Source organism: Pinus tabuliformis, chromosome 2_1 (assembly GCF_031772625.1).
Source record: "Pinus tabuliformis cultivar Carrire ecotype Pingquan chromosome 2_1, CPIR1, whole genome shotgun sequence".
In the NCBI taxonomy this organism is placed as follows: domain Eukaryota; kingdom Viridiplantae; phylum Streptophyta; class Pinopsida; order Pinales; family Pinaceae; genus Pinus; species Pinus tabuliformis.
Genome location: NC_142299.1, coordinates 888,403,414 through 888,417,032, shown reverse-complemented (window position 1 = coordinate 888,417,032; position 13,619 = coordinate 888,403,414). Strand labels below are relative to the sequence as shown.

General features: G+C 38.7%; 1 protein-coding gene across 2 annotated transcripts in view; it reads right to left on the bottom strand.

Moving 5' to 3' along the window:
* The window catches only part of LOC149203497 (large ribosomal subunit protein uL16-like), a 37,930-nt gene extending 25,545 nt beyond the window's left edge, over positions 1-12,385 (bottom strand). For both annotated transcript variants that reach the window (XR_016253625.1, XM_089400201.1), the window contains exon 1: positions 11,716-12,385. Coding sequence is in view for 1 of the 2 variants with exons in the window: in XM_089400201.1 (XP_089256327.1) it covers positions 11,716-11,863 (148 nt within the window). In the remaining variant the exon portion in view is untranslated. The remainder of the gene's footprint in view (positions 1-11,715) is intronic.
* Positions 12,386-13,619: the final 1,234 nt, after the last annotated feature.

Genomic DNA, 13,619 nt, shown 5'->3' with positions numbered 1-13,619 from the left:
AAAAATTTGAATTATTTTATAACCTAGCTCCTTCTCAATCTGACAAGCTTTTAAGAGACTGTAACTCTCTGCTTGATTGATTGAGCTATTGCCTAGGCCCCAACTGAAGCCATTTTCACTTGATCTATCCGAGGAAATAATCAAACCTCCTACACCTGTAGTTACTGGGTTCCCCTTGGACACTCCATCAAATAAGATCATGGCTTTTGAGGTCCCCCGCCACCATGTGAGAAAGTCACCTTCAGTGAGTCGCAAGCACCAAGGAGTATTCAAAGGTTTGCTGACTGAATCTTTCCTCTCTCTTGTCAAGCAGGATCCCAGTCACGCAGAACCTTTTGAAGGTAAAGAGGAGGAGGGAGGTAATTTATCTGCAATTTTCAACAAGAGGGCTTTCACGTTGGCGGCCACTACCACTGAATTCGGGAGCCTGTTATGGAAAACACAATCATTTCTAGCCAACCACAGTTTCCACCAAAGGCATTCTCGAATAGCTTGCCAGATGTTGTTCCAGACTGCGTTTTTAGCATTTTTCTCAGGATTTTGGTCTACCCAAGAGATGTAAAGAGAAACGACAGATATCTGGGAGGGGGAGGGATCACTAAGACCGTGAAGGACCAAATTCCAGACTGCTTGTGTGAAATCGCAGTCAACTAGTAAGTGATCAGAGGTTTGAACAACATAATTACATAAGCAGCATCTAAAGGGGCCGTGGAACCGTCTTTTGTTCAGATTTTCACCTGTTAGTGCCTTTCTATGCATGACTAACCATGTGAAGAAATTCACCTTTGGTAGGCTAAAGGGGGACCAAACTAATTTCCAGAGCTTCAGTGTTAGTGAAGGGGCATGTGTAGATTGTAAAGAGGAGAAACCTTGAGCTGCTGTGTAAATTCATGTTCTTCCCCACCCCCATTTATCCTTGGATGAGCGGTGGACAGGGGTGAGGCCAAAGAGAGTTGTACACAACAAGTTTTTTTTAGCGTGGAGAGGTTCTGGGACCCCTGGAAAAGTCCATCCTGCCCAATTCCCTTTGTTGTCCCAAGAGCAAATGTCTGCAAGCCGGAGGAGACCTTTGTTCACTAGCCAGATCTTTAGATCGTTGCAAGAATTTAGGGAGGCCAGAGGGGCATTCCCTTGAATAGTATCCTCCCATAGTAAGGTTCTCTGTCCATTGTCCAGGATTCTGTGTCAAAGCTATTGTAAGTGATCGATGCTTCTTCTGCTTAAATTCCAAGTTGTTCTTATTGGAGTAGATGTTGTTGTAAGGTTTCTCAAGGAGCCTCCCTTTAGGTATTTCATCCAAAGGATCTTGCTGACCAGATGTTTTTTGTTTGCATATAGCTGCCATATGATTTTTCCACCAAGAGCCAGATTTGCCAGGCCTGGATCCCGAATCTGTAACCCACCTTCCCGGAGTGGTCTTTTAAGGATATCCCATCTTACCAAATGTAACTTGCTCTGGTTGCCCTTACCCCCGTTCCATAGAAAAATCTCAAGGAGCTTGGAGATCTGTTCCGTGATAGACTTGGGCGCTAGCAAGAAGGAATACTGGAAGACGAGGAGGGTGGAGAGGATTGCCTTTATCAAAACCAGCTTCCTAGCCTTTATTTGCCATTGGCCTCCCCAATATGCTATTTTTGTTTTTATCTTGCTAGTTACTTCGATACAGAGGGAGGGAGGGCTTGGTCCCAAGGTAAAGGGTAGGCCTAGGTATTTGATCTTTTCCCAATTGTCATACCCAGGGAATCCCAAGGAGCAAGTGATTCGAAGGATAGTTGGATGATCTACATTCCAACCGTAGACAACACTTTTTCTTTTGTTGATCAAGGCTCCTGTAATTAAGCAGAAGTGTTGAAGAATTTCTTTGAAATCCCTTGCTATCTTAATTGAGGCCCCACCCAAGAGGAGAGAGTCATCCACAAAGAGGGCATGATTTATAGGATTCACACCTCTTTCTTCCTTAATGCATGGGGTAGAGCCTACTTCCCTTTCCACTGTTAGGTTTCTTCTTATGGATTATGCCAATAGGATATAAAGAAAGGGTGATAATGGGCACCCTTGGTGGAGCCCTCTTGTAGCTTGGAAGAAGTCAGCAGGTCTGCCATTGACCAAGGGCGCTATCCAAGGTCTAACTGTGCAGGCTTTTATCAAGTTGACAAACTCAGCACTAAAACCAAAGGAGAGAAGGATTTTATAGAGGAATGAGAGTTTAACGCGGTCAAAAGAATTTGACTATCCAACTTGATGAGCATGCCTTTTTCCTTCCGAATGTGGCTAGAGTGGAGGGCTTCTTGCACTTAGATCACATTGTCTATGAGGTTCCTTCCTTTGACAAAACTGCCCTGAAGAGGGGAGATCAGATTCCCTAATAGAGGCTTGAGTCTATTGGCTAAGAGTTTGGTGAGGATCTTGTATGAGGCATTGCAGAGTGAGATAGGCCGAAACCTATCGAAAGTCTCTGGGTTAACTTCTTTCGAGATTAGAGCAAGGAAGGTGGAGTTGGTGCACCCTCCCACTTTGGCTTTCTTTTGGAAGGCTTTTATCATTCGAAGGAGATCGAGTTTTATTACATTCCAGCAAGCTCTGTAAAAATGGATGGTGAAGCCATCCAGCCCAGGGACTTTATCCAACTCCATTGACCATATGACTTCCACTATCTCTTCTTCAATAAAAGGCTTCAATAACCCAGCGTTTATATCTGCAGTGACAAGTGAAGGGATGTTTGACAAAAAGTCAGTAGCCAGGTATTCATCGAAAGAACCATCCTCCTGAAACAGTTGCTGAAAATGAGATGTGGCGGTCTGTTTTATAAGAGGTTGTCCTTTGATGACTTCCCCCTCCCTGGTGGATATTTCCGAGATGTGATTCCGAGAGAGACAAGCATTGTATTGTCTATGAAAGAATGATGTGTTTCTATCTCCAGCTTGCAGACAGAGGCTGCGAGACTTGAGGCGTCAATACTCCTCTTCCTCGAAAAAGGAGAGAAAAGAGTTGAACTGGGCATTTTGTTTGATGAGTAGTTGAGCCTTGGTGGTTTCAGTTTCTTCCATGCCTAACTGAATCTTGGCTAAATCTTGCATAGTCTTTTGTCTATTGCTCATTGGAGTGGAGAGGGGTTCTTTTTTTACCCAGGTTTTTAAGGCATACTTAGTGTATTTAAGTTTCTACTCCCACACAAAGCTGGGGGATCCTTCAACTGGTTGCGACCAAGCTTGAGCCACTATGTCCATAAAGCCCTCCCTCGCTACCTAAAGAGGAATGAATCTAAAGGGAATAGGGCCTAAGTCTTCCTCTTTTTCTAGCAGCAACGAGATGGGGTTATGGTAAGATGTTATCTTGGGCAGTATTTTTGAAGAGATTAAATGCTTCCCCTCCATCAAAGAACTTTGAACTAGAAACCAGTCTAGACGAGCAGCAATGTTGGCATTACCAACTCTATTGTTGGTCCAGGTATAATGACCTTTCTTAGTTTTGAGTTCAAGGAGGTCCCAAGCAAGAACCAGAGACTCCACCGAGACATGGAAAGGCTCTTTACCCCATACTTCACCTTTTTTCTCTTTCAGGTCTAAAGTGATGTTAAGATCCCCTGATAGTATTATGTTTGGGGGAGTGTAGATTTCTAGGAAGTCTGAGAGAGAATTCCAACAGTCCTTCTTTTCTAGGAAATTAATAGGGACATAAAGATTGAAGAGAGCCAAAGAAATCTTACTTGGAAGATGTAGAAGTTCAGTGTATATCCAGTGTTGGGTTGTGAAGGAGCTTTTCAGCTGAAACATATCCTCTGACCATAAGGTTATAAGACCCCCTGAAGTACCTCGGGTACTGACCACTTTTCCTGAGTTCTTTTTCCACTTGATTCGACTTAAGGATAGAAGAGCATCCTCTTCTATCTTTGTCTCTTGGAGCAGGAGGATATCTGAGGGTTCCATTCTTGATAGATCTTTTACTTCTTCGGCTTTCAATGGGTTCCCCAAACCCTTGCAATTCCAAGAGACAATTTGCATTATTTACCAGGGAAGGAAGGAGTAGGCCCTCCCTTTGTGGGTCGGGCCCTTGTGTTTTTGCCTAATGACATTTCAATTGTGTTGCCCTACATCTTTAATCTATCTGCCTCTTCTTCTCTTATCTCCTTGCGAAACTTTATTCCTTCCTTTTTGGTGGATCACTCAAAAGAGTCTTCTTCGGAAGAACCAGGGTCGTCTATCAACTTTTTCTTTTTGGTCATTTCTGTGAGGACCACGATTCAGACTAATTACATTTTTTTTTTTTTTTTTTAAGTTAACAACAAATACAACCAGAAAAGAAACGCATTGAAATTTCAAATTTATTTAGCACACACATTCCTGACACTCATTTCAGGAAAACATATCATAACATTTACATATGTTTAACTAAGATCAATAGTAATGAAATACATGTGTACCGTTCACCAGAAGGCGAGACTCCGTTTGCTCTGTTGTTGCTGGTATTCCCTTGTAGCTGGTCACCTCCGCGAGTGAATGATGACGCACTTGATCCGAATGCGAAGACTCACCGGTTAACCTCCCAGCCTACTCCTTGGGTACTCTTCTTCCCCGTGGACCCCCGAGTTGCAATGGGGTTGTACAATGGAGACAAGCACTAGCTAGTAGAGGAGAGCACACCTTGGCTCAAGAGTCCCCTCTCTAAATCCTCTACCTCACCAAACTCACTATAGCTTCGTAATCACTGCTCTCACAACATCTCATCCATCCAACAATAGGGTTCCCAAAAAGTCCTTTCTTCCATGGCTTGCCCCTTATTTTATAGGGGTCCTCATAGGTGACACTTGTCATGTCATGCATAATTAATTATTTTTTTTATAATTCAATAGCTTGATTATTCACCCACCCATGTGTCATTCTCACATCAAGGGTCTCCCAAAATTATTTACTTAAATTTTTATTTAAAACTAATATTTTCCTCACCTCAACAAGATTCCTATTTCTTCTCCTAGTTGTCTCTTTATTCCCTCCTTTTATTCCTTAATTTGTGTTCATTACTTGAAGTCAATTAATGAGTCAAGATTTTATCCCCAATCTACTCCCTAATTTAACTCAGGTTATCTCCTAGATGGATATTCTTATGTTGGTTGTTGACACATGGAGCTTCTCTACATTTCTCTAAATTTAATTTATTATTCTCATTTTAATTCACCTTCCCCTTTTCTTAATTAGGTTTAAATTAGTTTAGGATTAATCTTTATCCTTACCATTATGTTTGTCTTTCCCCTTTTTCCTAATTAAACCACATAATCTTCCTAGTATTTTCCAAAATGGGAAGGGTAGAGTTTTTAAGGTACTCTATTTTAATTCTTCCTATGATCCTCCTTATTCCAAGTTTTATTTTTGATTTAATTACATTGGTTTCTAATCATCATTTACCCTTGATGTAAATTTACCTAGTTTTCATTCCTTGCTTGTATTTATTTATTATTATTTATTTTTAATGATTCCAAGGATGCCAAGTTTGGTTGTGCCCTTCAAGAACTTCCCTAGAAGTTCCAAGGGTGCCACACCTAATAGCTTATTTGTGATGTCAAGGGTGCCAGTTTGGTTGTGCCCTTCAAGAAATTCCCTAGAAGCTCCAAGGGTGCCACACCTAATAGTTTATCTGTGATGTCAAGGGTGCCAGTTTGGTTGTGCCCTTCAAGAACTTCCCTAGAAGTTCCAAGGGTGCCACACCTAATAGTTTATTTGTGATGCCAAGGGTGCCAAGTTGGTCGTGCCCTTCAAGAAATTCCCTTGAAGTTCCAAGGGTGCCACACCACTTGCCCTTCAAGCATCCAGTGATTACAAGGGGAAAGTGTAATGCAACGTCATAGACCACTATCATCTCTTATGTTGCCTGCTATAGTGAGACTAATGGTGTCGGGGATCAAGGAATCCGCCTTGATGCGCGCCCCCCGGTAAAGTCCTCATGAGCGACCCAACTTTGGGACCTGCCCTCATGGCATCGTGATCTTCAAGGCGAAGGTGTTTCAACCCTTCCAGCCCAAGTCACGGCGGGAGTGCTAGTGGGTGAGATCAGGGACTCTGTCCCACCCCTCCCATGTAGTTCCATCCACTTGTACAACCCCATCACCCATATGTGAGTCATTCGGTCAAGCAACTAATCTGTGCCTGCAACCATTAATATATCATCAGAATATAGTTAAACATATATGGCAGATTCCAAGATCGACTTAGACTTTCAAAGATAAAATAATATGAATTTTCATCAAACCAGGTGTCATCAACTCGTCATATGCGAGTGCCTCTGATGGTTCCCTGCCATACTCAATAATCATCAGTAACACGGTTTCTCAATGTTAGTCAATTATCATAATAGCATCATTAACAATTCCTGGTCATTCACATCATTGTCCATTGTAAGTCTGAACTAAAGGAAGTAGGTAACATAGGGGACACATCCCTCATGGCTGTCATCAATAATCATCAATGAAGACATACATATTCATTAAGCTATCAAAATCGTAACATCGTAGAAATATACCTATCCATAAAATTTATCCTCATTATGCTTTTAGTAGAGCGCATACATATTCTTTACTACCCTCATCATAATTTCAAATAGAGACCAACTTAACTATTAATATTGCAATCATCAGAATACTGATAGATAAGATACATAACCATTCATGCTACCATAATATCAATGGAAAGCATTCATAAACATCACAACCATGAATATCTCAATCGCTAATAATAGTGTCATGGGTCCAGATCCTCAATCTGAGGTCCTCGAAGAATAGAGTGTCTAAGATAATGTCGTATCAGGGTCAGGAAACTAGAGTGGGCACTACATACACCCCCTCTTAACAATGGACTTCGTCCCGAAGTCCTTAGAACATAAAGGAGAAACGGCGACACCTAATCTTAGGAACCCTTCCTGAAACTCTTGCCAACCTTCTGGTGGGCAGGTTAAAATTTTCCCAAGGTATCTATAACACGAATTCTGTTATAACTGAAGGACTATATCTGGGGAACATTGCAACCCACTTTTTGTATAAATGTACAAAACATACATTATAGATATTATTAAAATTAATAGTTAAAGGAAGTGTCATACATAAACTTTTCCAACAAAATCATCATAATCAAAATCACAACTAATTAAAGCAACAATTAATAACACCCACCTCCTTCAATTTACAAATTGACTAATTTAGGAGAAATCTCTCTAGTTTTATTCATTCAATCATGCAATTAAGATAGCAATAATTTTGTATTAACTCAAATTCATAGGGGATGCCTATGCCTTTTTCATAGGAGGAACTACCCACCTTAAGCTTGGACTTCAATATTTGTAATGGTCAATAATAATTGTGTTAATTATTGCTTGATATTTCACCTATGACGTAATCCACCTTTGTTTACCATGTTCTAAATCTTCAATTTTGTTAGGAACTACAAACAGTACTTTGAAAATAAACATATGCCACTGCTTGCTAGGGGGACCTAACAATGCCTACTACACCTTCTTAGAGACTTGATTTACCTTCATGATCCATGTTCTGAAAGTTCAATGTTGTACAACTACCATTTGCACTTTAAAATAAATGCATACCACTCCTTTCTAGTGGATACCTAATGGTACACATTATCTAGAGATAAAAAAGAGGTTAACTACATAGAACGTAATCATCACTTGCAATGAATGAGTAGTCCAAACCTTCATCCCTTCAAACCCAGCTACCCTACTTCCTTTCGCTAGGGTAAGCGAGTGACGCTATCTGGGGCCTATCTTCATTTAATCCTACTGAATCTAATGATAAGGAGTGCAATATTGTTGCAATCTTTAAAGTTGTTGTGACTATTAAGTCTCTTAATTTCCTGGTGACGATGAATGCATATTCTCGTAGTTTGGCCATCCAAGCTAATGGAAGACAAAGCATATAGCAAGCTTCACTAGTGACCAAAGATGGCAGGCAGACATCATTTACCAGTCTTGGCTTGATTCCAAGTAGAACTAAAAACTATATGGATTGAAGCCAAAGATATGCACAGAATGTAAAACAATAGAGAGAAACCCATGTCTAAAATGATCATTGACTGTATCGAATGGAATTGGTAGAAGTATGGTGCTCCAGATAACCATAAACCAATACTATAGCTCTATTTCTGCATTACGAACTAGCAAATAATCCAAAAAGTCATAAAGGAAAAGTTTTCTTGTTACAATACAAAACATTGAACAAAGAAGTCAATCAAATCAAACAAAGAGAAGCTCAACTCCCTGTGAGATTACAGGAAGAGAGCAGAGAAAGAACGACTAAGTTTGGCATCTAACATTCAAGGTGATGTAATTGAAAATCTGTTGCCTATGGTGGACAATTTTGAAAGGGCCAAAACACAGATTAAGATATAAATCATAAATATTACAATGTATAATATTATCATGATTGTAATATGCTCCTATGTTTCTTCTTGTTGTTCTGGTCCATTTTCAATTGTTCTAATTGGAATTAGTCTCAATTAATCCTTTACCATTGATAAACAATAAGACCTATTTAGACATTGCATGTACATAATCACTCTTTGCTGGATCATTCTTTGTTGTTGGATAAAATAAATCTTAAATAAGGCTGAACTCTTGGAATCAAACTTCATCTACCAGCAAGGGGTTTATTCCATTATAAATTTGATAAATTCTTTATAGAAGTTTTCAAGAATAAATATAGTTCTATTACTACTATTATGATTTAAGTTAGATTACTTTTTATTGTATCAATTTATAGGGAACCAAAATGAGCAAGCTAAACATCAAGAGAAAAATCACAATAAGTCAAGAAAGTTGAATACTTAATAGAAACTAAAATAATTAGAATTACACTGTAAAGTTTTATTGGAAATTTTATTTCAATTAAAAATAATACCTTCAATATATCTCACTTAAATTCTCCATGGCAAAACAACCTGCTCGAAAACATTAAAATATCAAATAATTTACAGACCAAAATACTCGACCAACCGCACAGAATCCATAAAATTGTAAATGCAATTGAAATGGAAAATCGTTGCAAAGAAAATTGCAATGCAAATATCGAAGAAAGATATTTTAAATATTCTAGATTTACCCAATTTTAATGAATGGAAAATGTCGAATGTATATGATTACATGATCCAGGTTTTAATGAATGGAAAAGGCTTATGAATATTCTTCCACAACTTTATTTTTCCTTGCCAGTAAAGCAGAGAAACAATATATGTAGGAATTAACTGAGAGTTATACGACACCATATAACTGGTAAACCCAGAATACAAAGAGATATATGTTCAAGAATTCCTTAAAAAGAAAGCCAGTAAGATGGCTAATGTCAGGCAATTGGAAAATTGAATTGAAAATATAGAAACTGTTTAAGATATGCCTTGAACCCCTGTTATTTTCTTAAACTGTTTAAGATATGCCTTAAACTTTTTTATCAATTATTTTTATAATGCTTATTATTACTTTTATGAACCCCTGTACGAAAATAGTTTAGCAATGTAGGCACGAAAACAATTTAGAAATGAAGGAGTCGTCAATCCTATCATTCCAATTTACTTTACAGATTGGCTTCCATTAGACGCTAATAATGCTCCTAATTTGCCTGGAGTATTTATAAACAGTTCGTAGAAATCATGGAAGGATTTAATGTTAATGCGGTCAATATTGTTGGAAAACATTTGATCCCATGCTACACGAAGCAATTATGCGTGAGGATGAAGACTGTCACTGACTACCATTTTTATGTACAAAATCTCACTTTAAGTCATGAAAAATACAATCACCTCCCTCGAAATTAATGACTGCCAGATCTACCAACTTCTTACCCTCATTGGGCCCTAAAGCGCTGAACGTTTTTCTCCATTTGTCCAAAACAAATTTGCATAGATCTTGAGCATTGAGTCAAATCAAACACTTAACAAACAAAGCTAGACAGCACGAATTCATAATGTTTTCTCTCCTCAGAAAACGTGTTGAATGTCATGTGCTAGACCATGGAAGTAAAGCTATAACCTTGTCCTCTAAACCTATTGGAGTTCATCGACAATAACATCCTTAAAAACAAAACCATGTGAGCCAAAGCGAGAAGGATTTAAAGCAGAACAAAACCGTTTGTAATATTTAAGGGTAAGATGAATGCAGCATATATTCAGATGCCCTCAAAATTCTGGAAGGCTCACCAATTCAAAAGCCACCTCAAGTTCACAAAGCACAATGTGAAAAGTTTATATGGAATTCTCGAGATCATCTACGACAAATATACTGAAACAAATAATGAGGAATGAAAACTTTAAAAGGATATTAATGTTCAAGAGGCAAAATTAATTGTGTTTCATATGCTCTGACATCTTGATCCATGGACTGCTAGACGACAGTGGTATGTAAAGGTGTGTAAAATCTCTTCTAATTGATCTAAATCCACAAAAATCTTCTCTTTCCCGACCAGAACAAACAATTCTAAACAACAAATTTTGAAAGAAAATATCATATTTCATATTTACAAGCTAAGCAAGTTTGATTATGTTTGATTATGGAGAACATATGACTTTTTCACGAAGTTATGATTATTGAGTACCTAGTCCAAAAAAAGTGAGACTTACACTGCAATACATTTTACAAGTTTTAATCCCTGAGAGCATCACCCAATACATTGAGTCCCAAATGATACATTCGAGCACATGAAAAATTGGGAAATATTGATTATGGCTGAACACTTAAAAGAATGGCTGAGCCTCGAGGTAACTAACTTCCATCTTGAGTAATCAATTAATCCCAAAAAAAGCATTTGATACATCGCCAAACCTCAGAAACACGTCCCATCCCACGGCGCAAGTGCACAAGCATTACTTAACTCAAGGGACTTTTTTGTAAGGTCCAACCCTAAGCAAAGTATTCTCGTTTTCTAAGGCCTGATTTTCATTCTCCATGCTGTATAATCTGAAATAAAATCTAATTTATTGACAAGCAGTTTAACGGACAGATATGTGGTATGTTGACGGGCAACCTGTTAAAGAAATCCGACCTATAAACCATCAAATCGGGAGAGAATCCAATCCGCTTCTGCTCCGTTTTGGGTATTCTATTCACACTGGTTTGACGAACTGGTCTTCTATTTCCGTCCTTTTGCTGACAGGACTTGGGTATGTTGTTTTGTATTCTGGGTAAAAAACTGTTCCGCCTTGTCCTAAACATCAACTCAATCTGGGTTCGCAGGGTTCGCTGTTTGGCTTTGCGCTTTTAAATTCAGTATCAGTAGGTATTTCAGGAACAGGTCCCCTCCTTGCTACTAGATTGTGTAATAAAACTTGCTGGAGTGGAAAGGGCAGTACTTCGGTTTCCGAGAATAAGCATGGAACTTACGTCCAGTGGATATACCAGAACTTCCGGACCTAAAAATAATCTGAATCGGACGTAAGGATATTCAACGGGGAAATAACTAAAAGACCACATTAAAGGATCTATAAGGTCAATCGATTAAAAGAACATGACTGTTCAATAAAGAAACCCCGAGACTAGTAGAGGGAATTAAAGCAAAAATTTCAGACTATAAATAACAGAAACGCTATATCTGGTTTCAAACATTAACAGAATAAAGCTCCACACAGTAGAGATATCGATTTAAACTCCGCACACTAGGGTTAGATTAATGTATTCCAGGCTCTGGCCTTCAATAAAGAAAAACAGAGACTAAGACGAGTTGCTTTAACTCACCTATAGGCTCCGGCGCACGAAAGCGTCCTGTTAATACGGGGACATGTAATGGATACACACGAACACGCAGATGGGACGCGTCCTTTCCGGCAAACTTGGCCATGTAGTTGTTACAAGCAATACGGGCCGCTTCCAGCGCCTCGCTCATTACATTTTCCAGGTGAACGCAGAAAGGAAACTCGTCCGCTGCTCTTTTCTTGGCACCAACATCGTATATGCGGATTTTGGGATCTGGAACGACCCGAGAGTATCGAGATTTCGGGTAGGGTTTGTTCTTAATCTGACGATGACATCTCGCTGGACCATTCTTATAATTTACAACAGCGAGCCGAACGCCCGTAGTTGAGATGAATCGTTGTAATTTACCTGGCCAAAATGTTTTTCACATAAAAGAAAGCAAACATCATATAACCTAGACGCATTTTTTTTCCAAGCCTGGTACTGAAACCTCATTGATGTAAAAGCTTCTAGCCTTTCTTCATAGTTAGGTTCTCCTGATCAATATGACAAAGTTCTCCTCGACAGTTTGACCTCGACACATTGTTCATCTCAAACATGGTTCCAAAACCCCACTGATGTAAAAACTTCGAGTCTCAGAAATTTGGACACGTTTTTAATCCCGAACCTGATTCGGAAACTCCATTGAAAGTATGTTATTATCATTTCTTTCACAGTAAAGGCAAAGCCCTCCCCTAATCAATATAATAAAATTCTCCCGAACAATTTGAAATCTGACACCATATTTTGCAAATCATTCTCTTGTACATTATACAAAATTTTAGGGTAGAATGTTGTAGAAATTTAATCAAAACTAGTCACGGGCCCATAGGTCTCAAGGGTTTAACTTGGCTCTGATACCAAGTGTAAGGACCACGATTCAGACTAATTACTTTTTTTTTTTTTTTAAGTTAACAGCAAATACAACCAGAAAAGAAACGCATTGAAATTTCAAATTTATTTAGCACACACATTCCTGACACTCATTTCAGGAAAACATATCATAACATTTACATATGTTTAACTAAGATCAATAGTAATGAAATACATGTGTACCGTTCACCAGAAGGCGAGACTCCGCTTGCTCTATTGTTGCTGGTATTCCCTTGTAGCTGGTCACCTCCGCGAGTGAATGATGACGCACTTGATCCGAATGCGAAGACTCACCGGTTAACCTCCCAGCCTACTCCTTGGGTACTCTTCTTCCCCGCGGACCCCCGAGCTGCAATGGGGTTGTACAATGGAGACAAGCACTAGCTAGTAGAGGAGAGCACACCTTGGCTCAAGAGTCCCCTCTCTAAATCCTCTACCTCACCAAACTCACTATAGCTTCGTAATCACTGCTCTCACAACATCTCATCCATCCAACAATAGGGTTCCCAAAAAGTCCTTTCTTCCATGGCTTGCCCCTTCTTTTATAGGAGTCCTCATAGGTGACACTTGTCATGTCATGCATAATTAATTATTTTTTTTATAATTCAATAGCTTGATTATTCACCCACCCATGTGTCATTCTCACATCAAGGGTCTCCCAAAATTATTTACTTAAATTTTTATTTAAAACTAATATTTTCCTCACCTCAACAAGATTCCTATTTCTTCTCCTAGTTGTCTCTTTATTCCCTCCTTTTATTCCTTAATTTGTGTTCATTACTTGAAGTCAATTAATGAGTCAAGATTTTATCCCTAATCTACTCCCTAATTTAACTCAGGTTATCTCCTAGATGGATATTCTTATGTTGGTTGTTGACACATGGAGCTTCTCTACATTTCTCTAAATTTAATTTATTATTCTCATTTTAATTCACCTTCCCCTTTTCTTAATTAGGTTTAAATTAGTTTAGGATTAATCTTTATCCTTACCATTATGTTTGTCTTTCCCCTTTTTCCTAATTAAACCACATAAT